At 48.3% G+C, this 23578-nt stretch overlaps 8 protein-coding genes across 8 annotated transcripts; 4 read left to right on the top strand and 4 right to left on the bottom strand.

The window, feature by feature from the left end:
* Positions 1 to 238: 238 nt before the first annotated feature.
* On the bottom strand, positions 239 to 1045 carry BDR25DRAFT_365633 (uncharacterized protein; the record flags this gene model as incomplete). Its single annotated transcript, XM_033696906.1, has 3 exons — positions 239 to 697; positions 839 to 889; positions 929 to 1045. The coding sequence occupies 3 exons, from the start codon at positions 1043 to 1045 to the stop codon at positions 320 to 322; spliced, it is 546 nt and encodes a 181-aa protein (XP_033555228.1). The 3' UTR covers positions 239 to 319.
* Positions 1046 to 2778: 1733 nt separating this feature from the next.
* On the top strand, positions 2779 to 3777 carry BDR25DRAFT_207330 (glycosyl hydrolase family 62 protein; the record flags this gene model as incomplete). Its single annotated transcript, XM_033684525.1, has 1 exon — positions 2779 to 3777. One exon carries the CDS (start codon positions 2779 to 2781, stop codon positions 3775 to 3777), a length of 999 nt encoding a protein of 332 aa, XP_033555227.1.
* Positions 3778 to 5636: 1859 nt separating this feature from the next.
* BDR25DRAFT_365626 (uncharacterized protein) lies at positions 5637 to 6975 on the top strand (the record flags this gene model as incomplete). Its single annotated transcript, XM_033696905.1, has 3 exons — positions 5637 to 5724; positions 5784 to 6844; positions 6894 to 6975. 3 exons carry the CDS (start codon positions 5637 to 5639, stop codon positions 6951 to 6953), a joined length of 1209 nt encoding a protein of 402 aa, XP_033555226.1. The 3' UTR covers positions 6954 to 6975.
* Positions 6976 to 7140: 165 nt separating this feature from the next.
* BDR25DRAFT_365623 (FAD-binding domain-containing protein) lies at positions 7141 to 8646 on the bottom strand (the record flags this gene model as incomplete). The annotated part of the gene is made up of 1 exon (XM_033696904.1): positions 7141 to 8646. One exon carries the CDS (start codon positions 8644 to 8646, stop codon positions 7153 to 7155), a length of 1494 nt encoding a protein of 497 aa, XP_033555225.1. The 3' UTR covers positions 7141 to 7152.
* A 4234-nt stretch (positions 8647 to 12880) lies between these two features.
* Positions 12881 to 15682, bottom strand: BDR25DRAFT_276308 (alpha-glucosidase-like protein). The gene is made up of 2 exons (XM_033687547.1): positions 14025 to 15682; positions 12881 to 13971 (listed from the first exon to the last, which is right to left on the bottom strand). Exons 1-2 carry the CDS (start codon positions 15621 to 15623, stop codon positions 12979 to 12981), a joined length of 2592 nt encoding a protein of 863 aa, XP_033555224.1. The 5' UTR covers positions 15624 to 15682; the 3' UTR covers positions 12881 to 12978.
* Positions 15683 to 15879: 197 nt separating this feature from the next.
* Positions 15880 to 17743, top strand: BDR25DRAFT_276305 (MFS general substrate transporter). The gene is made up of 3 exons (XM_033687546.1): positions 15880 to 16423; positions 16470 to 16869; positions 16920 to 17743. Exons 1-3 carry the CDS (start codon positions 15904 to 15906, stop codon positions 17623 to 17625), a joined length of 1626 nt encoding a protein of 541 aa, XP_033555223.1. The 5' UTR covers positions 15880 to 15903; the 3' UTR covers positions 17626 to 17743.
* A 965-nt stretch (positions 17744 to 18708) lies between these two features.
* Positions 18709 to 19994, top strand: BDR25DRAFT_338940 (uncharacterized protein; the record flags this gene model as incomplete). Its single annotated transcript, XM_033693325.1, has 2 exons — positions 18709 to 18911; positions 18977 to 19994. 2 exons carry the CDS (start codon positions 18709 to 18711, stop codon positions 19992 to 19994), a joined length of 1221 nt encoding a protein of 406 aa, XP_033555222.1.
* Positions 19995 to 20750: 756 nt separating this feature from the next.
* On the bottom strand, positions 20751 to 22155 carry BDR25DRAFT_365611 (uncharacterized protein; the record flags this gene model as incomplete). Its single annotated transcript, XM_033696903.1, has 2 exons — positions 21716 to 22155; positions 20751 to 21401 (listed from the first exon to the last, which is right to left on the bottom strand). The coding sequence occupies exons 1-2, from the start codon at positions 22094 to 22096 to the stop codon at positions 20751 to 20753; spliced, it is 1032 nt and encodes a 343-aa protein (XP_033555221.1). The 5' UTR covers positions 22097 to 22155.
* Positions 22156 to 23578: the final 1423 nt, after the last annotated feature.

Here is a 23578-nt window from a genome sequence, read left to right as displayed (position 1 = left end):
CTGAGCTGACTATATACTGTACGAGATAGGAGCTATGCCTAATGAGTGAATAGTGCAGTACATGGGTATGATATCGCGTGAGACACGTGCGACAGGAAACGCGCGCATGCGAAAACATTCAGCCGTTGATTCATGCGAAAACTGCAGCCCGCCTCTATATTTCGCGCTTGACTTCTTGGTGGAGAACTTAGGAACGAAGATTTCGGAAGGTCGGATTACGATATCGAATGCAGGAGAATACAGTCAACTCTCGATGGCGCGATACAATTCTGGAACGAGGATTATATCGTTATATCGCAATATCGTTGCAGCAAGAGGGTTACGTAATCCAACTATCTAGAGTGCCCTGGACAAACTGCTTAGACTTTTGAGCCTTTGCTTCAGTATATAGCTGCTGGAGCGCTCTGATCTGCTGGGGAGTTGTTGAATCTGTATGCTCTTGATATAAGAGTAGTAATTCAAGAGCCTGCTCTGCCTGCGCAGGGGTAGGTATTTGTATAGGAGGCCCTTCGTCGTCTGATTCGTCTTCAACTAGCTGCTGGCTATATGTTGCAATTGCGTTTGCTACATTAAAGTCAGATTGAGTAGGCTTGTGATCCTCATCAATAGGATTCAGGAAGTTTTCAAGGCTCATAGCGTCCTGAATCCTGCCTGCGTGCTGCACCTGCTGGTAGAGCTCCTCTAGCTCCTGCTGAGACTGCTCCTCTGGATTAGGCAGGTAGATTGGTTCTTGTGAAGGCTGGATCCTAGCTTAGCAGAAGCAGCGATAGATTGTATTGCTCTGAAGGTTGTTATACTAGGCTTGAGAGGCCCAGCGTAAGGCATAGTAGAGGTTGACTTGAGTTGCTGGATCTGCGCCGCGCTTGTAGCTAGCGACTATATAGCGTATCTATTGCTTCTTGTATGAGCGCTTGAACTGACTAATCACGCCCTGATCAAGTGGCTGGTAGACGCTAGTTGAGTTGGCAGGCAGCCATTGAATGCGGATATTTGGTGGAGGTGGTTTGAGATCAACGCCGAGGATATAAGCGCTGTGGTTGTCCATCAGCAGCAGGATAGACCTAGTCTCTCCTATCTACCGATAGAAGGCCTGTAGCCAATCCATTATAATAGTATGCGTCATCCACGCCTTAGGATTTGACGACTATTGGATGCTGAGAGCCTTGAGGTTGACAGATCGCAGAGCATGTGGTCTAGCTGCCTTCTTGATAGCCTAGGGAGTAAAGCGCTTGCTGCTAGTAAAGTTGCAGCAGCATATAATTAATATTTAGTTCTTATCCTTCTTCCTGCTAGGTTAAGCTCTAGTAGAAAGCCCTAACAACAGCGCCTGCCGCCAATATAGGCCTGTCTTGTCCATATTGAATATATCCTGCTCTGCGTATTCTCCACACAGCGTTCTAATAGCCCTCATCTCCTCTTTAGCCCTAGCTGGCACTGACGCAGCCTCGCCCTAGTGTCAATAAAGCTTGATATTATGCTGTCGCTTAAAGTTAGTGAGCCAGCCTGAGCTAAACTCTGGTACAGGGAGGTCGGCGTAATTAGGTATCTGCGGCCAGATAGCCTTTGCTTTCTCAATAAGGATATCGCTAGGGACGTCGCTGCCGGAGCTCTTGAGGTGCTGCTGCTAGTCAAAGAGGACAGCTTTAAGGATAGGCCACTGTGCCTGTTGTTGACGTGTGCGGGTGGTGGCAGAGCTACTGTCAAGGTAGCTATATCGCTCTGAGAGGGACTCTGATACTGTTGACTGACGGATGCGATGGTTGTACTCTTGCTTAAACTACTTAATCGCATTAAGCTGCCTCCAGCCAGGACCCTGACGTTGATACTATTAACGCAGAGCCTGTCGCTGCTTGTTAGTAATTGCCACACGTGGCATTTTATCTCTTAATATAACGATAATCTAGCTAAAAGCTTGCGATATAGTAGGTATCGCGAAATGGAATATTTTGGTGGGAAATTAATTCAGGTTTGAGAAATGTATCGCTATATCGAAATATCGTTTAATCGCGCATCGCGCCATCGAGAGTTGACTGTATCTGCATTTATTAAATCATGACGTCCTGCAGGCCGATTGGTGCAAAGATTGCCGAATTTCCCCGCTGCTAAGATTACCCTAATCCGACCCCGGTAGCCCGGGCCACCTCCCTCCACACATTTACGGAAAATTGGCATTGAGAGCTGACGATGCAAATGACGAAGTACCAAAGATCAGATCGCGTTATACGTAGCAAAGTTCGATAGCCAGCACCGGTGTTCAAGCCCAGCCTTTTTCTACGAGCCTAGGGCCAGCCTCCCGTTGAAGTCCATGTATATTCAAGCACTGCTGATATTCTGTTCGAATCTGACCTACAATGATAAAGGAGAGGGTAACGCTGACTGTCCCAAGACTTATATGCTCAAGAAAACCCAACCACGAAGTCATTCGGTCAATACGAATTGATGGATGCACCGGAGAGGTGCAGCTCCGCTCTAGTGAAACGGCGAGGAATGTATTCGGCGCTGGTTACCACCCCTGTATACCAAGACTACTTTGATTTGGCCTATTAGTTTCAGCATAGTCGCTTCACAATTCGGAAAAAATGTGATGCTGTTAATCATATAACGCCCCTGGCTTTTCTGACTGCCTATCTGAAAGCCTGGATATAAAGAACGATACTCAGCTCATAAGGTGGGCCTCTATCCAAACTGTTCCTTTTAACTACCAAAAATATGCTACATTTTATAGTCCTTGCGGCTCTTTTTAATGCAGTGGCTGCCCGCAGCATCACCCACCGTCTTATGCCCTTGGATGATTCTCTCAGTGCGACCCTTACTACCAGACAGACGGCCAATCTCCCCAGCACCTTCAAGTGGAGCTCAAGCGCGGCACTGGTTAGTCCCAAGAATGATGCCCGCAAACTGGCTGGGATCAAAGACCCTTCAATCGTCTTCTCCAACGGCAAATATCACGTCTTCGCGAGCACGGCCCAAGCTTCCGGGTATAACTTAGTCTACTTCAGCTTCACTGACTTCGCCGAAGCAAACTCTGCTGAATTTCACTACCTTGATCAGACGCCAATCGGTTCGGGCTATCGAGCTGCCCCCCAGGTCTTTTACTTTGCACCTCAAAGCCTTTGGTATCTTGTCTTCCAGAACGGTAACGCCGCATACTCCACCAACAAAGATATCAGCAATCCAACTGGTTGGAGTGCCCCAAAGAACTTCTATAACAGCCAGCCCAGTATTATCACCCAGAACATCGGCAGTGGATATTGGGTAGACATGTGGGTCATCTGCGACGCGTCTAACTGCCATCTCTTCTCATCTGATGACAATGGTCACCTCTACCGCTCACAAACCTCGCTCAGCAATTTTCCTAGCGGCATGGGCTCTACCGTAATTGCTTTGTCCGACTCGAAGAATGCCCTTTTCGAGGCATCAAACGTGTACTCCATCGGCGAGAGCAAATATCTTCTTCTTGTGGAAGCCATTGGAAGCGACGGTGCCCGCTACTTCCGCTCATGGACTGCGAGCAGTCTCTCCGGCCCGTGGACTGGTCTCGCCAATTCGGAATCAAACCCATTCGCTCGTTCTAACAATGTTGTCTTCAGTGGGACTGCATGGACGAAGAGCATCAGCCACGGCGAAGTGGTACGCACCAATGTCGATCAGACGATGACCATTAGCCCATGCAATCTACGCTATCTTTACCAAGGTCTGAGTCCCAGCGCAAGCGGTGACTATAATACCCTGCCGTGGAAACTTGGTCTTCTCACCCAGACGAATTCGGCTTGTTGAAGGCTGGAGGCCGCAGGAGAGAGCCATTTCATGTGTCCTTGTTTTCACGGTCTATCCGGGCACTGTGTTATGGAGAAGCATCGCGCGAATGCGGCGAATGGAGATAGCTAGTTGACCCAAATCGATTTTATTGTAATACACTAAAGCCATTCAATCTATGACCACCCTATACCTATTAAGGCAGTCTACGTCCTCGAGTCACACATTATTACCCAGAGTGGAGAATAGGTTGGTATATAAGCGACAGGGAACAATTAGAAATGAGAGAGGATGGATGGAGCATGACGGCGAAGTGATGATAAAGTGATACACTAGTACCCACTAGGCCTCTCGAAGGTGACCGTGAAGATCGAATTCAAGCGCGAACAGAGGTCTAGTAGTACGTTCTCCGAGAGGCACCGCAACCAGTCGAACCCTCTCATGTATTTAACGCAGCTTGCCCTCACCCAAGACTCCATGAAGTACTCAAGAAGCGCATCTAGCCAGAACTAGAAGGTGGTTTCTCTTTCATGTTTGCATCTCACTGTTCAAGGCAGAAGTTTGGCTTCCCCATACCTTCAGACTTCACCATTATGCTAAAATATATATTGGTCCCCGTTCACTATAGGAGGTACGCAAACTGGTGCATGCTGGAGGGAGTGGTTATGCTAGGGTCGCTGGCCCCTATAGTTCAAAATAGACAGCGTTGCTGTCACCCACAGCCCCCCACACAAGGCCTTGCTGTCATCTAGCAAGTGGCGCATAACTTAAGAATCCTGTCCGCTCATCCTCAGCGGTCGCGATAATGGGCACATAGGCAGTGGAAAAAGTCCGAATGCCGGCACTAGGCAGCAATACGATGTCTCAGGCCGGAGTGTTTTAGTACAGCCTCGAAGACTTACAGGGTGGATTATCGAGGTGAAGTGACATATGTAGAGGTTGTGTTGCCAGCAAAGTTGATAGACTAGCAAACACTTTTTGGGAGACTGACAGTCAGGCGCTGCCCCTAATCGGCAGAAATTAGTGATTCACGTTCTAGCAGTGCCCGCAATAGTGGTAGACGGGAACCAGTAAGAGGCCCCCACACCACCGTCCGCCTTCGTGGGAAGGATGGTTTGCGCATGTGGTGGAGATTTGTACCCAATCGGACTTTCGATAGCAGCCTCGCAGACTCTATTTCCGGACTCATAAAGAGTAGACCGTGGAGGCGACAACATGAAGGATGTGACATTGCAGGTCCTAGCTGTCGCGACGGCTTACCGACCATCGGACAGTGTGGGAGGTTGGAGGAACGCGGAGTGGCGGAGTCTGGCCGGCTATTCCTTTTCAAGTTAGTTTATTTCCTCCTCACTATCTAACTACAGGCATAAACCATAGCTTCAAAATCTGAGAACACTTAGTAAGAGGATGAACACGAACCATCACATATAATGGCGCAGATTAGAAGGTCTTTCCTCGGTCGCCGATGTTGCTAAAGTCTAGAGTAAACAGCTACTGAGCTAAGCCCATCGTTGCACGCCTCGCGTTTATCGGCGTTTCAAAAGATGCAATGCAATCTTACGATGCATCTCAAAAACATTTAAAAAAATCCTAAGCCACCGCTTCTTCCAGTGCATTGTTTCTCAAACCCTTTTTGTCTCTTCAGTCATTCTTGCCTCCCGATTCCGATTCACCGTTTTAAATATCGTTCAATTCAATCATTTGACTATTTTCTCCACGAAATGCGGCTCTCCTCACTCTGGGTCGCTGGCGCCCTGCCTGTGATAGCCTCAGGGTTGCCACCAGCGGAGCGTGCAAACGCCGGAAAACCCATGTACGTCTCCAGGTCCCACTAGTACTAGTTTCACGGTACTGACATTTCCGACAGTTTCGCCCACTATATGATTGGTGAAATCAACAATGAGCACACCCGACAAGATATCGTGGATGCACAGAGCCTTGGGCTTGATGCTTTTGCCCTAAACTTCAGTACGAGGCCGCGCAAATCAGAGGTATATGGGACTGCTTGCTTATTCGTACGATCTTAGATCAATTCGCCACGTGGTCAAATAACACTGTCGAATTCCTCTTTATGAATGCCGACAATTTAGGCTTCGGGTTGTTCTTTTCCTTCGACATGGCGCCGGGATATTTCACCGATCCATCCCAGTACGCTGGATTTTTACAACAATACATGGCGAGGACATCATATTACAAGTACAACGGCAAGCCGTTAGTATCGACCTTCGGTAGTGAGGGCGTTAGTAATGACCAATGGGCATCCTTCAAGAGCGCAGTAGGTGACGTTGTTATCATTCCTGGCTTCTACCAAGGCATTTCTAGCGACTCTCTATTCAGCAATCGCCCAATTCTTGACGGGGTCTTCAATTGGAATTCCTGGTCATACCCGGAGGCTGGTAAAACAGCCGTGTCGACGGCAGATGACCAGGCATACATGGCTGCTGCCCGAAGCGCCGGGAAGCTCTTCATGATGGGAATGTCAACGCTCCAATTCAAACACATCGACGGCTCACAAAATTGGTACCGTCGTGGGGAAGAGAATCTCGAGTACCGAATCGGGCAAGTGCTAGAGATGCAACCGGACATGCTGGAACTACAAACCTGGAATGACGCTGGTGAGAGCCATTACATGGGGAACATCTGGGACGAGCCGATGACTGGATCCCCAATTCATACATACGTCGACGGGTACAGTCATACCGGATATTGGCAGATCCTCCCCGCATTCATTCAGGCGTGGAAGCGCGGGGATACGACGACGGCGAATATTCTACCTACCAATGGTAGAGCTATGCAGGGAGCATTTTGGCACCACACGCTTCTTGTTAACGCCGATTGTGGTTTAGATACGATGGGAAAGCCTCAAGAAATTGTTAATGCAGAGGACGCAGTGAGTGGCGTGATACTCGTCGCTAGGGGTCAGTCAAACTTAGTTGGTGTTGTTAATGTTGGACAAACGGAACTTGGAAAATTAAATTTAGTAGAGGGCTATAACAAGTTCAAATTTGGTGGTCTCACAGCTGGGAAGGTAACCGTGGAGGTTTGGGATGGAAGCACTATGATTGGTGGTGGCTATGCTCCCATTGAGGTGAGAGAGACTTGTGGATTCCTGCGTCGCATCGCTAACGACCTCTTAGGTCTCGAGTTCAGGGTCAACTTGCAACTATAATTTCCAAGTTGTCGGCTTTCCAAGTTGAAGCGGGCCAGAACAGTCCGAAGTAGTCAGTTCCCAATAACGTAACTATAGTCCCACTTCGTGAATGGGATAGGAATAGTACATATGTAAGAACCTATGCATAATGCATTGATCTCGAAACGATGTCGGATTAAATAAGCCGCACCTTTGTATCACTCATTCTGAGGAAACCCCCCGGGTTCTCAAGTCACTAACATACATCAAGGCCTCCAACCGCCTGTCCTTGTCCGAAACAACCCCTGTGGATCCACTTGCAACGCTACCGATCTTGCTAAAGCCCTGTTCTCTGGTCGTAGCCGCCCGAAGTAATCCTGGCGAAAGAACCCGTAGTTCATGAAAAGTGGAAGATATGCCTGTGGAAGTGTCCCATCTGCCTGCCATGAGACAACCCTGTTGCGAACCCCTGTGTATGTTGCTTCTAGGGTGTCTGCCATTTGACCATATGCGGATAGTGGGATGAAGCTGTAGTTCATCTCAATGATGATGCGGTCTACAGAGTCGTCAGCGTCGATTAGGTCAGGTCCGCGTGCTTTCGCTCTCTGGGCGATGCGCTTAGGGAAGGGTTGCCACGCAATCGAAGCAACGATACCCGGCACGGCCAGAGCAGTGCTTGAAACATTGCGCCAGTGGACATGAAGCGTCTCCATTACTTTAGAAAAGTTCTCAGCGGTTGGGATGGGAATGGTCTCGGTTCCAATGTCCACAACAGAGGCTTTGACGACAACCCAGTTGCTGGATATCATAAGGTCGGCGTAAGTGCGCTCCCGGCATGTGTTGAGTATCGGCCCAACTGATGTGAAGTTGGTGAAAATGCCCGCCGGAGGTACTGTTCCATCGTAAAAGAGGAAGAGAATCCACGAGTCGACCGCATCGAGGTTGGCTCGCTCAGCGGTCACGATCACAGCGGCCTTGTCATCATCGTTGTACTCAGTAAAGTCCCGTATAGCCTTGAGAAGTTTTGTGGCCGTGGAGGAAGCATGAGGGAACACTAGGTTTCCGGCCCAGACATTCCCCTGAGGATGCGCTTGGAGACGATAGTTGGTCACGATACCGAAGTTGTTGCCCCCGCCCTTCAGTGCCTTGAAGAAGTCCGGGTTCGAGGTAGCAGAGATATTAGTGATGGTACCATTAGCGAGAACCATCTGATATTCCAGCACTGAAGATGCGGCCCAGCCATACTGCGCCGACATGTAGGAGAGCCCTCCCCCAAGCACGAGACCACCAACACCAGTGTTGCCAATGCGCCCACCAACAAAAGTCCACCCACTTCCCTGAAGTTTCGCTGCAATTGAATCCAGTCGATTACCCGGTCCAACATCAACGATTCCGGTAACAGGGTCTAATACAGCTTGGTCTAGGTGGTCAGTTGAGATGAGGGGGCCCCCTTCAACGCTTGAGAAGAAGTTGTTGGGGTTGTGGCCTCCCGATTTGATTGCCCAGGACTCCGTCGTGTTAGCAATGATCTTAGCAATGCTTGCCACTTCAGCCGCGGAGTTTGGAAAGATGATGCACGAGGGCTTCAGCGCGCTGCACGACGTTGACCAGTACTGAGTCTGCTCATAGACGTAAGCTGGATCCAATGGACGGGTAACGTTTACAGTGCCAATTGCCTCGATGAAGGAGCAGGCGTCTCCATAAGTCGGCACGGCGAAGAGACCAAGGAAAGCAATATATAGAATCCAAAGGGAGAACATCTTGCAGAAGGATTTGATATGCGGGGCTTGGGAGCATTTTGGGGTCCAGAGACTTAAATGTTTTCGTTTCGAAAATTCCGACACCAGTGACGTAGACTAAATTTTCCCAACTTCATCATGAAATGCGACGCCGAACTTACTAGGACGCCAAGATAAGAAGAATCTTGGATTATAGAGCTAGAAACGTTCCAAATGTGATCAGGGACGACCCACATTCAAGTCCAGCCCGATACTGTCGTCAAGAGTGCGTCTCGCCGTGTTGTCAGGCCAAGACACAGGGAGCCAGGTATTGAGATCAACATTGAATGCGGCAACGTACGTCATAAGTTCCCAGGGAGGTGGTGAAGTCTTATAGCCAAGAGCAACACTTCGTATTAACCTGCAGTGAACCATTTTCGTCCTCGTATTTCTTAACCGACTACCCTAATCCGATGTGGGGCTACGGAGGTGCCTTGGTCTTTCTCTGTCAGCCAAGTCAAGTGATCAATGATCTGAGTGCTTCCCCGTGATTTCCTGGCCGATGGTATGGATCCAAGCTTTAGAATCCGTGATTTAGCGTTAGGTGGATGAGCCCTAAGTGGGCGTTGGTCTGCTATACCTGTTCAATTATTGTGCGACGTGGAAGAATTGGCAGAATATAGCCTGAATGTTTGGCCACATATCGGATGGGATTCTTTGTCGCGGCATGCTGATAAATGCCTCGTGATCCCACTATTCCAGATTTCGAAAGGACATTGGAAGGCAGATGGAACAAATTTCTCAACAAGAAAATACAGTGCCTCCGTCATCGTGCAGCAATCGCAGCTTAGTTTATTCTAACACTATCCGAGTAGATCCTAGAGAGGGTTAGTCGCAGAATAGTCCTTGGTCCGATTTTACTTTGAGCCGCCAAAAGGAGAAGGTCGCGGAGCGTTTGGACCCGGTTAGCACGAAGACATTGCGACTTCTATCAAGTAGAAAAACAAACATGGATCAATTTAGCGCCATTGACCTCGTAGTTTCTGAGAAACTGGTACATAATCCATGACCGAATACAAGTTCGCCCGCTCAGAGCAGTTTGAGGACTCGGTTCATCTCGTGGTTTGCCGGAGTCTTCAAATGTTCCTGCTCCTAAAATTTGAACCAAAATATTGGATCCCCGCAGTGCTCCTTGGCCATCCATACCTAATCCTGTAATCGCTGTTTCTGCTGCTACCGCACTGATTTGGTACCGCTCAATGTCTGCCAATTCCATGACACCTTCGACAAACGATATCACGGGCCGTGCTGTGCTTCCGGCAATGACTAAGACTATAACTAGAGTTTCCAATATCGGCACTCCGAGAGTATATACTACTGCTTTTCAAATTCTAGCTCCAGATTATGGATAAGACACGTTCAGGGTGAAATTAGTGGTAGCTCAAGGTTTGGTGTCTATTTGAACTAGAAGGTTTGGTTAGTTTGCCCTACCGGTTACGCAGAGAATAACCGTAGCATCAGTGAAGTTTGGAGGGCGTATTATATGTTTGCAGAATATATGGTGGGGTAAATTGCAGATATTTGACTTACGGGATACTGAGTACTGCTTTGTTCCTCAGTTGCTTGGGGCATAGGAGGGCTATAATGAATACCTGAGAGTCTTCTCGGAATTTGTTATTGTCAGGCTAATGGGGGACGGTGCAGCGATACTCCGGCATCTCTAATCAATTTATAAGTAGGTCTATCTTTGTCATCACCCCAAGAGACCCACTCCTAGCTGACTATTGAATAAGGTAAGATTCAGAAAGAGGACCGGAGACGAGATCCGAAGAATACTCACTACTAAAAGTGTGGACGTTTCTCACAGGCGAGCACTCTGTATAAGATACCTGACGATGATCTACAAACATGGTGTGACTGGTTTCTAGATGGGTGTTATGTCACTAGAAAAGCTGTTAAAAGCTCTAAAAAGCATAAGCAGCTAAAGGCACTACCACCAGGCGATACCACCATTCATCATCTTCACTGGGACCTAACATCTCTTTCTGTGGTACGACGGCGACGATATCTAGCACGAGTAGATCATCACAATGAATGAGAGTGGTTGGATGACGAATAAGTTTGGTGTAGACTTGCTGCAGCACTTTAAGGAGCACGCAAAAGACATCACAGCAGGCTAACATGCCTTCCTAAATAGGGTGAGCCTATTTTAGGGGGCTGCTCGCGTCTAGAATAAATTATTACTGGCTAAACCATTAATTCCACTCTCTAGCCATCAAAAACAGCAGAATCGGTCACCCCTCTTTGTGTTCGCAGTTTCGCTCTGCCCTGGGAAGCGGGAGGAGGAGCCACTTGCACGCTTTGCAACATCATATGCATAGAATCTAATGTCGCACGTGAAACTGGTTCACGTCACCCATCTCAGCGTAAATGTGGGTCCTTTACCTCTCACTCTTTTCCTGTTTAGGACTAGCGCTCTTTTAGCTACTATATATTTGAGCTCTCTCGAGCTCCAGAGACCTTACACCTCACCTCAATATACCTAGATTGCCTCTCATTACCTAATTGACTGCTCCATGCTCTCCACCATCAATCAGCTCTAACCCTGCGATATCTAACAGCAGCGTATCGTCCTCCTTCTTTCTCGATTGTAGCTGCTCGGTTCATTTCTCCTAGCTTCTTAATCCTACCAGAATCTCAGCATATGTGCGCTGTGGGTGTTGTAATATATCTTCATATCCTGGATCATATTGTCGAGGACTCGAGAATTGTCGTGACTAGTTGTACAAAACACAGCCGAATCACTAAACACCGCTGAGTTTTCTGTAAGGGCGTCAGCAGAGTTAGGAAATCGCACTACAGCGAAAAAAAATCGTCGGTCTTAATTCTTAATCCACAACTTCGTGGCCCAGCTCTGGGGATCCATGCTCTAATTTTCCAGCTAAAAGTAAAGCACGTGACATTAGTTCACGTGACCCTGTGTCAGGGTGAATGTGGTCCTTCACCTCTCCCCCTTTTCCTGTCTAGGACTAGCGCTCTTTTAGCTACTATATATTGCCCTCGGAGCTCTCTCCAGCTCCAGGGACCTCACACCTCACCTCAATGTGCCTAGGTCGTCTCTCAACACCTAGTTGTCTGCTCGCCTCTGTATATATGCCCTCCATCAGCTCCATCTCGGCTCACCTTGCGATAGATGAACAGCACCTCACCTCTCCAATTTTTCTTAGGGTTCCAAAATCTGTAAGACATACATCGATGACACTAGTAACCCTATTGAATTTGTTTTCTAGTTAAAACCCTTGTGAAGGATTCTGTTGTAATAACGAAGCACCAGGCCAGGATTAGACAACCGAAAACGGTCCTAAATGATTTGAGATACTCATCCAACACTAGCCGCATAATTATCCTAATGTACTCCCGGTCTGTATATGACGGAATGAGCCTCACTATATGGCAATGCCATGCGGTCTTTTAGGTAGTCAGGTTCTTCTCAAATCTTCGCCAGTGGTTCTTGATCGTTGAGGGCTAATACAATATGATGCATACATTTCAAAGCGAAGTTCTTCAGGTTGAAGGGTCAGTACCCAAGATCCACTTGAGGAGTCCCACCTTGACCCGCAGTTTGACATGAGAAAATTTATCATCTTATCCTGTTGATGAGTAAAAGTTGAGCTGCTGCCCTCTCCTTAAGTTAAGTCAAGTGACGTTCGACAATATTAGACTCTTCACCTGAAAAGATTTCTCACGAACTGCATCTTTAATCATACCGGAGAGAGTCCAATCATCGTAAAGAACTAGCGCAACCGCCGGCTCTGTGGCAAAGAATCCATCAACTCTATGCAACCAAGCATATACAGAATGCAGAAAGTCCCGGCCAAAGGATGCACTCGCCTTGCCAATACTTCCTCAAGAGTTCATTGATATAGGTGAAAGTGTAATCGCACCTGACAACTATACCTGTAGAGCTGTTAGGTCGCGGTATATTTAGCTTGTATAGTCAGGAATTGAGCGGTCGCAGTGGCGCTCTCATAGGTCGCTTCCCGCTACATGAATACTCTATAGGGATTTAATGCTAAATCCTCAGACTTCCTTCTAAGGATATGATCATCTGTTGTCACACTCGCCTAACCTCTCTTTCGTTCGACAACTTCAAGCCCGTAATATCTAGATGATGAAAGATATCACATTGAACTCGCCGAGTTACATATGTCCAGGAGGCTTCCTCCTAGGTGGAAAACCAAGTCAAGAGGCTCAGCGTTCTTGTAGGGTAAGTTTTAATTTAAAGCGAGTGATGGGTTTCACAGGAAAAAGCCGTTCTTACTCTTTGCTATGTAAAAGCTCGTGTTGTCCCTCGTTATCATCAATATGAAGGCTTTAAAATTTTGATTGCGCGTTAACCTCGATTCGTTCACGCGATCGATCTGTATGCCCTCTAAAGTGAGCTCGCTGGTTCTCATCCACTTCTACCAAGACGGCATGGTTCCCATCAAACGTCACCCCTCGTTTATCTCCCGACGGCAGAATAACCACGAGATTGGTCCATGTGGGCATGAAGCCTGGCTGTAGTTTCTCTTCAAATGTTACATTAACATACCGTGCATCAGATGTATATCTAATGGTAAATGAAGACACACATGCAGGTGGCGGGGATATTCCATCATCTTCATACCAAGTATTTGTATACTCTTTGCCATTGGAGGAGCCTGCCGACGGGAAAATCTCAATTGCCCTATAGTCGTCCAGAGGAAGGGTTGCGGGGTTACGAGTTTCACCGACGGACAGAGTCTGACAAGGCCGACCAATGGGAATCGCTCCGCCAACTTTAGCTAGGACGGGAATGCTTTCGTCCCACTTAGAGTCAATTTCGATCCATTGACCTGCGGAATAGTACGTCTGGGGTGCGTTCAGGTTGAGATATTGTAGTCCTGGATCAGCGATGTCCTTCGGAAGATACACATTTGACGAGGAGACTCCTGGCTCGTAGACACCTCCGATGAGAAGAGAACCTCCAAGCCAATATTGCGTTTCTCCATCAGTCAGCACACGATTTTTCCAGACTTCCGGGTCAGCCTCATATCCCCAACCAGTCCATCTTTGCGGAGGAACAGCCGTCATGTGACTCTCGAGTGCGAGGGAGTAGAGGTAAGGGATCAGTTCATATCGTCGCCTGATGATTTTACGAATTATCGAAGTTGTTTCCTCGTACATCCAAGGTTCTATCACATCGCCAACGTTATTGTTTATAGGGGATGTTTTGAAGCAGTTGATTGCGAATCGAGAGGAATAGATCCCGAGCTGGATCCAGCGAACCAAGAGCTCGGGTGTGGGCTGTGGACCCTCGAACCCCCCAATGTCGTGACCGTAGCACTGCAGAACTTTTTTAAATCCTGGAACATATCCATAGATTGTATAACACTTACCTGCATCAAACATATTCCAGCCGTCAGTGAGAGTGCATTAGCGCCTTTCACTCCCTTCCAGCTGGTAACGTTATCGCCACTCCATGAGCTCGCACAGTATTGAAGAGTTCCAGCCGTCGCGCTTCTCGTCAGCACAAATGGACGTTCGTTCGGTTTGACTTCTAGCAATGCATCATGGGATGACTTTCCCATGAGCTCGGTGTTCAAGGCCCTTCCCCAGAAGCCTACATCGTTTCTCAAAACTTTCCCTACTCCCTTCCTCACTGAGGATTCATCGAGTGCGCACAGCCAGTTATCGTTTGGAAGCGTATACTCGTTATTGTCATTCCAGATGCTGTCGATGCCGATTCGTTTAAGCTCGCGGATACCTTCATACCACCATCGATATCCTGTCGAAGACGTAAAATCGATGTGGCCGCCAATGTCGCTTTCCCCACCCCCGGCGCTCCAGAGACGGGCAGTAGCGCTCTCTTGGGTGACAGGATCTATGAAGAAAGCACCAGCTTTTCTCAGTTTCTCATATTCTGGATGGCTAGCTAGGACATAAGGCTTGACGTTAGCAATTAAACGTATGCCTTCTTTGCGGTAGGCGTCTATGAACGCTTTTGGATCAGGGAATCGGTGTCTATTCCAGGTAAAAACGTTCCTGGTTTTTGGCTCACTTTCTGCAACGGTATACCCGGATGACATCTGAAAAGCCGAGCATGGAATATCATGTTGCTTTAATTTCTTGGCAAATTCCATCAGCGCATCGCAAGCCCTTGGCTCATCAAGCATCGAATACTTCATCCCACCAGCAATGTACCCAAATGCCCACCGCGGCACTAGCATAGGGTATCCGGTCAGGTCTGCGTATCTCCGCACGACATCTTCGAGCGTGCGTCCTACAATGATGTATTCCTCCAGCCCGCCGTATTCTTGCCTGTAGACTTTAAACCGGCCCCACATACCATCCATCTCGGAGCCTACAGAGTAAAACCCACGTGCGTGGGATGTTGAGAACAGCCCGACACAACCATCAGGAGTAGCATTGATGAGTAGTGGGATATGCTTGTACATTGGATCAGTGCGATATACGTCGTAACCAAAGCAGTCAGTCGCCGAGAGGACAAAGTGGCGGTTTGAGAGATCCATTGGCGATGGCTTTTCTCCTAGGCCTACGTGAAGTGTGCCATTGTTGTATCTCGTATAGTGGGCGATTCCTGGTCCATCCGCAATGTAAGAGCGATAAGGCAAATCAGAATGAATGGGTGATTTTTGCCCGGAGAGTGTGAGGGAGATTTGTGGAGGACCATCGCGCCAATCCAATGTCACAACCATTTCGTCAAGACTGAACCGCCGTGATGTTAGGGTTGGGGAGGAGCTGGCCCATTGCACGTGATCAAACTTCCCGTCTGGGATGACTGCGCTTCGATGTGGTGGAAGAGGATGATCTCGGGAAGTGAAGGTCGTACGGAAAAGGCCTTTGCCGAAGGATTGGAAAGAAAACTTGAAGATGTTTTCATGCTCGCGTGCTTGCAGATTGACGACTGGGCTTAACGCTGTTTCGTCGTTGGGGGCAATTTGAAAGTGCTGAGGGACGTACTCTAGTCGAGGCATAACGGTGACGGCGCGAGCTAACTCGGTCAACAGGATGAACAGAATGCAATGAAAATCCGTCAGAGAAATGTAGCGGCCATAGATTCGCCGGTTCTGACTCGAACCATTTTGTAGTCACAGAATTGGAGGAACCTGGTTGGGGCTCGGGAACTTCGGCCGATACTAATGCCCAAATAGGATTTCGGCGTCCCTATCAGGCATTAGATTTTCGACCTTAAAACCTCATGCATCCTCTACTGCAACGCAGTCCTTGTTGCGAAATTGCATATTCTCAGTCAGAATGTCGACAGCCGACCCTTCAAATATAATCGAGCCTCAAGTTTGCAAGAATGAAGTTGACACCATCGAAACGGTTCAAAAGCAGGCTGAGAGCAAGCGAGGAAGAGACAAGGCTGCCGAGTTGCTGAATGCCAATGAGCGCCTCTACGTCTCTCCCGAAGACAACAAACACGTCCTTCGAAAGATTGATCTAACCATCCTTCCTATTCTGCTCATTGTATACTGCCTCCAGAGCCTCGACAAGACAACCTTGTCTTACGCGTCGGTTTTTGGGCTGATTGAAGATGCCAACATCAACCCCAAGTCGGATGAGTACTCGTGGCTCGGATCAATTGTGTACATTGCACAGCTTGTCATGCAGCCTCTGGTGGCCCTTCTGCTAGTCAAACTTCCGATTGGCAAATTCACGGGAGTCATGGTTTTCCTTTGGGGAGCTATTCTGTGCTGCATGACTGCAGCGACTAGTTTCAGCGGCCTCATGGTAACCCGGTTCTTGCTAGGTGCCTTTGAAGCTGCGGTTGGTGAGTGACTCCGTTCAACCCTCTTCATTCATTAACACCTGTCAAGCTCCCGCGTTCATTGCTGTTGTTCAAATGTGGTATCGGCGGAGCGAACAAACAAACCGAAATGCCGCATGGTACGCGATGTTGGGTGTCGTGAACATCCTCGGCAGCCTCTTGACGTATGGGCTTGGGCATATTGCTTCTGCTCATCTTTACTCGTATCAAATCATATTCCTGTTCTGCGGTCTCCTAACCGTCGTGGTATCAGTCTTTGTCTTCATCTTTATGCCCGACTCCCCAATGGAGGCGAAGTTCCTCAGCCACGACGAGAAGCTCATTGCAGTTGAAAGGCTTCGGATGAATCAAATGGGAGTGGCTTCTCGTGTTTGGAAGTGGGGGCATGTCATGGAAGCGTTCTTGGACCTGAAAACTTGGCTCTGGTTCTCTATGCTCACGGCCGTATCGTAAGCATTCGCCTCCAATTATTAGCGAGCCCGTACTGATATTGCCCAAGAATACCTAGCGGTGGGATTTCAACATTTGGGCCCCTTATCATTAAAGCATTCGGATTTAGTAAATTTGCGACCATTCTCTTCAACATGCCTTTTGGGCTCATCCAAATGATCGCAACGTTAGGAGGGGCATGGCTCGCTACAAAGCAGAAGAAGAAATCGCCTGTGCTAATTCTCCTCTGCGTCCCACCTATCATCGGAATAATAATACTCATGGTTGTTGGGCGCGAAAAGAAGCATCGTGCAGTTCTCTTAGTCGGCTACTACCTGACCTCATTTTATCCAGGGATCTCACCCCTAATATACTCGTGGTCAGGTCAGAACACTGGCGGAGACACGAAGAGGAAGGTCACAACAGGTATTCTCTTCATCGGTGCTAGCGCTGGGAATATCATCGGGCCCCATCTTTTTACACCAGCTGAAGCACCCCATTACTCACGCGGGTTGCGGTCGAATCTTGCGCTCTTTGTGACCATTGCGGTGCTGGTCGTATTGGCGACTGCTTGGATCAAGATACTGAATCGCAGGCATGCTGCTACGAGGACTCAGATGGGCAAAGCAGCAAAGATTGTTGATCTGAGTATGGAAACAAGTCGTCAGATGATGGATGCTGACGAAGCGGTGAATGCCGAGGTAGGTGGCGTTGGTGAGAAGGCGTTTGATGATGAAACGGATCTGAAGAACGAAGATTTCATCTACGTGTTCTAATAACGCCAAGGTATTGGGTGGATAGCAATGGATATATATCGAATGTAATTGAGAACGGATGATAGCGTACCTGTGGTGTGGAAGGAAGAACACTGGAATGGGCCACTACACGACCCGGAAAAGTTATTCCTATGAGGTTGCATGACGCGGTTTCCCCGCACCTCATCACGCCAGGCCAGCTGCTCTCTCCACAATCAAAAAGCAGGCTCTCGTCTCTTGCCTCTTCCTCGTGCGAACTTACCGATGGACTCGTCAACTTCAGAACCGCCGCGAAAACGGAGGGCCATTAACGCCTGTATCGCATGCCGGGCCTCCAAAGTCCGTTGCAATGGGAACCGCCCCTCATGCCAACGCTGTACACGAAACGATATTATTTGTCAATATCATGAATCCGTAAAAGATCTAACTTCTCTTCGTCTCGACAACCTTGAGTCACAGCTCTTTGCCCTGAAAGCGGGATTAGATACATTACAGAGCAACATGTCAGGATCCGGGCATATTGAGTCTTCCCGTTCACCAGTTCCGAGATATTCGACAATTGCAAATGGATCCTTAGTTGCTTCGCTTCAATTAGAAACCATTCCCGATGCCCATCGTTTTGGCAGTCGTACAATCTCAATTTCCCCCCTCCTCTCGTCGAGCGTTGCATCAACCCATGGAATGACAAGCGCAGGGTTCAGCCGCAGTGCTGTTGAGAAAGGTTGGGTTACATGGGATCAAGCAGCATTATGGTTTCAGAGGGATGTTGCCATCGATGCGTTCAAGGCTTGAGATTGACTAACTCACTGACAGTTTCTTCTCTGGCAGTGTATATATCCCTCGGTGCGTTCCAATAGTCCGGGCTAATTAGTCAAGCATTTTCTTGTCCCAATCTTCTGTGAGAAAGTCGACACCTTCCAGTCGGTTGCCTCCCGTAGCGCCTTTCTCTTCGATGCTATCACTAGTATCGGCTGTCGTTGTGAAGAAGGCTTTAGCTCACCTATCTATCATCGACTTCAATCACGGCTCAGAGAGCATCTCACAAGCGCGTTGATTAGTATATCTAACCTAAGTTCTCTCGAGACCATCCAAGCCATCACGGTAATGGCAAGCTACTCCGAGAATGGCTCTACTTTAAGTGCAATCTCGTTGAGGTTTGCTCTGGAGTTAGGTATGTCAAATGCAGTCGATCGCCTGGTCTGCAAGAGCACCCAACGAGCAAGGACAAGCGAAGAAACCGGGGCAGAAGAAAGAGAGCTATATCGAATTGCAAGAGTATGGTTTGGCGTCTGCAACCTAGAAATGTTGTGAGTTTGAGCAATTCTGTAATATATTTCCAGCTTGTGCGACCCTGCTAATCGCTCTACGATAGCTTTTCGCTCGACGGTGGTAAACTCCCCGGCATAACACTAGATACCTCGCCTCGCAGAGTACGCGCCCTCTTGAACCACCCCGAGAAGACACTAGTCGACATTAGGCTCTTGTCTCAAGTAGAATTGAATATCATCCGAACAAATGCGTACATTGACATGGCGAATCAACGTAGCTCACCAATAGTTCCTAACAGCGAGAGTATCCTTCGTTCCACCGTCCGTACCACCAACCTTGAGCTAGCACTTTGGCTGGATGAATGGACTGGCATAATCTCAAACGACCCATTACCTTACGAAAAGTCGCTTGCGCTCCTAAATCTACATATACAGTACGAATGGGCTCTCATTACACTGCATCTGAAAGCCTTGTCAGATTCAGGAGTTGAAAACCTCGCCATCATGAACGATTTCCAACGTGACATGGTTTGCACGGCCAAGGACGCGGCAGTTCGGCACCTCAAGAACCTTCTCCGAGCATCTTCTTCACCATCCTCACCTATTATTTCGCCAAACGATAATACCCCAGATCAAGCTCAACCCGACCGTCCGAGTGCGTATTTGACGACCTTCAAATGGACGATGGACTATGTTTGGGCTAAATGCGCCTACTCCGTTCTTCTCGTTCTAAAACTCGCTCTACTGCTCCGGGAGCCACCTTCCGATCTCATGCTCCTTCTACGCGATGCCCACAAAGTACTTGAGGAACTCAAAAAGATCACCGTTGGACACATTTCCTACTTTCAGATTCTGCAAACCAGCATCGAGAAATGTGAAAATGCGCTAAAGGAATACATGTCGGCACAACAGCCCAATGCAATTCCCAATGAACTGGGAAATGATGATCTCTTGGAGGATGGAGCAGCTATTGGAGTGGAAGATCATCGATCCGCTGAAAGCGACTTCCAGGGATATGCACCAAGCGAATTCGTGTTCGAGTGGGACTTCCCAGGCTTGAACTTACGACATATGCCGTTGAGCTGGCAAGACTTGTTCATTGATCTGGACAATGTGTTCTGAAATTTGCGTGACACTGGACGTCAATATAGTGCAAAGCTGCGAAACCGCTTGAAGATATGAGCAACCTCGGCGACACGTATTCCAAGAGGGCTTGGAGTTATGAGTGTACGTATGTTGTGTGTGTGATGAGGCAAGATATGAAATAAACATTATTAAGACTCCAAAAGTTGGGGCGGGGCAATTGGTTCGATGTGGGAGGGACGTTTTTGGGCATTCCAGTGGACTTGACGGTGAATTCTAGCCATACGCAGTGCTTTAGGAAGGGAACATATGACCACATCAGCCCCTAAATACTATTATATCTTGGATGGAAGTGACACTGGATGTGATAAATTTGGCATCGTACATGAAACATCAGCAGTGGGCCGGGTACTGGAGAAAATTTAAGGAATGGATGTAAAGAAGGGCCTACCGCGAATTTTCGAGAGTCTGGACAAGCGACCATGAGTTTGACCAGCAATAACACTCATCTGAGATGACGATGAAGCAGTTCGACTGCATGGAATAGCGGAATTGTGAGAATTGTGGAGGGAGGTTGTTTTGGATGGAGCTAGGCCTTTGCTCTAACCAACGGTTGGCGCCTCTATACTTCCTAAAAAGCATTGTTCCTCTCTAGAGTATCAAGGATATCGCGGGTTATGAACGCGGATGAATGACTGCATAGAAATAAATTTTCGCGATAGTTCAGGTTTTTCAAGAGTCTGAAGTCAATCTCACTCTCTAGCAAGTCCCTAGAAATGTTTCATCTGGAATTTGCTAATAGAACGGTGCAATCAGTCCGCGCCTCCGAACGACACTTCCTTCGTAAGCTGAGCTCCAGCTTTCAAAAAGGCCGTCTGTCCATCCAATGATCATTCCCCTTAGCCCGGGCGATTTTAGTCTCGTTTGACAAACGCTTCCAACTACTGCCATAGGTTCTTTCCTATATACCCACACAAGACTTGTGACTCCTTCTGGGAGCCTGTTTGCATTGAACACGCCCAAGGTAATTAGGAGGACGAGTAGAATGACTCCTCCGAACATCGTCAGCCAAGGTCGCTGCATCCGGACGCCACGACATCTCCGACCATGGGCGCATCGCAGCAATGCCATATCAATGGCCTGGCACACAATGGCGCCGGAGAGGCAGATGATGGTTCCGGTCAACCACTCATCCTGCAGAACGGCTGGGAGCTCTATGCAGCTAATACCGTTACTGCTACTTTCCAAGATACCATACACGTTGCAGTTCCCGGTGGTGATGGCGAGTGTAAAGTCTTGGAATGCCGGAGAACACCATTTCACTCGCAGGCTTTTCTTGTGGTTTCGACCTTGAACAGCAGCAGCGAGCGCCCAGATTTGTAAGAAGAGAAGAGTTAAGAGGAGGACGAAGGCGATGATGGCGACGATAGCATGTCTCAGTGACTCCTCATCAAATCGGTAGTCTGATAGGACGGTTGCGGTTGCCACAGGATTGGCTGGCACTCCGAGGTCGTGTTCGCTCCCCCCGCCATCCTCTTCACACCCAGAATCGCTTGCAGCATTGTTTTGAACAGGCGGGGGATGATTCTCGGGATTGGGATTCATTTCTACAGGCCAAGCGTTAGGATGACATATTCTGGCGGGAATGGAGTAGTCATACCTATAGACTCCTCTTCTTGCTGTCTAGAACGGAAGCCAGACACGATGACGTCCTTTAAAACGCTGCAGCCATCCTTTAACGCGTCCCACAGAGCCGGAACCCCATGTTTTTCGATGATTAGAACGACCATTTGCAACATGGCCCCAACGTCCAGAATTAGGGTCAAGGGCATCCAAACTAGGATGTTCTTGGCCTGCAGCGATGTGCTCTGGAAGGACTGAGCGGTCAAAGCTATGCCCAGAACAGCTAGCCCCAAAGCGAGGTATTGTGCGGACTCCCATCTAACTGCACGAATGATGCATGCTGGCAGATGGAACAGGAGCAAAAAAAGTGCATAGAGCCAGGGGATGAAAGCGCCTCCGGGGTCCGGCCTTAGGTAGGTGTCTTTGCACTGGAGGTTATCTCTGAATGAACTGTTGAACTGGCCAAAAGTGACATTGGCCGAAATCTGAAATTCTGGGGTAAAATGTGGGCAACTCATCGGCGGGGGAATAAACTCGCAGTTCCTGTCGGCGACTACGGGAAAAATGTGGGGACAAGGGCGGCGAGGTAACCGGAATCTTGGAAGTTGAGATGGCCGAGTCCTGAGGTTGGGCGCATTTCGGCCTTTTTAATGACCATCAAGTGAACTGATGGGGAGCATCTGGCTGCGCACTGCAACTAAATCCGCCCTCAGCCTTTAGGGAGTCCCGCGTGATTTGAGAAGTGCGGGCTGATGGTAGCTCAGCGGGTGCCATATTTGAACGCCACAATTAATTGGAGAACTTCAGCTACATGCAATGAAATTTCAGAACCGTGAACGGTGTCGATTGGGCATGTGGAAATGAGCACATGTTCGCGATTGGTCAGACAAAGGGTGAGGCTGGGTGCAAGCGAAGAAAATGAAACAAGCACATGGAGGGCACCCAAAAGGGAGGGAGGACAACACATGAACTACGATGGTGGAGCGGTGAGGCAGAAAAGACGCTTGGAAAATCCATGGCTTTCGGGTATGTCATTGTCAAGAGTTCACTTGTGTCTCGGTGACGTAGTTTCTAGGCAACACTCAGGCTGAGCGGTTGCCCAGCATACCTACGCGAGCTCTGTATAATGAGTGAGGGTGCCGGGGTGGTTGTACTCGGTGCTTGGAAGTTTGATGAGAAGACGCGCGGTCGAGGTGGAGAGTGATTCTCGGTATTATGCCTTACAAAAAGCTAGTTACAGCCAGAATTTCAATCAAGAGCTAGACGTTCTGCATGCGACTTGCACTGCCAAGCCCTTGGCACACGCACAGGTAAAAAGGACAAACTACAAACAACAAACTAAAAATAAAAACAAACTACAATGTCTGAAGAGGATATTACTGAAAGGGAAGGCTGGGAAAAAAAACAATGAAATTTGCTGCAGAGGATAGCTAAGTTCCATAAGAATGTCTCTTGTTTTAGCACCATTGTACTTTCCACGGCTTTTCTCCTGCAAAATTTGACTGTTACCCTCTTTTTCCAAGGCACAATAACCCCAGCCGTATTGAGTTTAGCGCTCCATCTCAGCCCTTTAACATCGCGAAGAAACTGTGACCCAACATCACAACCACGAATGCTCTCCTTCCTCCCATATGAGGATACATCCCTCTGGAGTAAAGGATAATGTAACCAGGCCAAGCCACAGTCTACTAGTGCCTGTACCTCTCTACGTATCATGGCTACGCCTAGAGACTCTAGATCAATACAACACTCTTCAGCTGCACCACCACCCAAGCTTACAGTTGAAGAAGGGGATAAAACTCCCTACATAGGGCTAGACCGCTAGAATAAGATACTGCCCCATAGCATGTAAATTGTCGTGTTCCTTGTTAATCTTCTCAGTTTACCCTTGGTAGCTTGGTTTTCAGTGTCAGAATCTCATGCTCATCAAATTTGGGGCTATGCCATCGGTTTGGGCTTCAAAAAAACACTTGGTTGACCGTGTTGTATACACAAAGCGA

Source organism: Lindgomyces ingoldianus (assembly GCF_010093535.1).
Source record: "Lindgomyces ingoldianus strain ATCC 200398 unplaced genomic scaffold BDR25scaffold_1, whole genome shotgun sequence".
Taxonomy (NCBI): Eukaryota; Fungi; Ascomycota; class Dothideomycetes; order Pleosporales; family Lindgomycetaceae; genus Lindgomyces; species Lindgomyces ingoldianus.
The sequence above is the reverse complement of the archived record's forward strand: the minus strand, read 5'-3'. Positions and strand labels throughout refer to the sequence as shown.

Excerpts from the sequence above, each read along its gene's own strand:
- BDR25DRAFT_276308 (XM_033687547.1), bottom strand. The coding sequence starts at position 15,623 with ATGCCTCGACTAGAGTACGTCCCTCAGCACTTTCAAATTGCCCCCAAC. Across the intron at positions 13,972-14,024 it reads CTGGAATATGTTTGATGCAG|TGCTACGGTCACGACATTGG; the intron begins GTAAGTGTTATA and ends AAAGTTCTGCAG.
- BDR25DRAFT_276305 (XM_033687546.1), top strand. The coding sequence starts at position 15,904 with ATGTCGACAGCCGACCCTTCAAATATAATCGAGCCTCAAGTTTGCAAG. Across the intron at positions 16,424-16,469 it reads TGCCTTTGAAGCTGCGGTTG|CTCCCGCGTTCATTGCTGTT; the intron begins GTGAGTGACTCC and ends ACACCTGTCAAG. Across the intron at positions 16,870-16,919 it reads TCTATGCTCACGGCCGTATC|AATACCTAGCGGTGGGATTT; the intron begins GTAAGCATTCGC and ends ATATTGCCCAAG.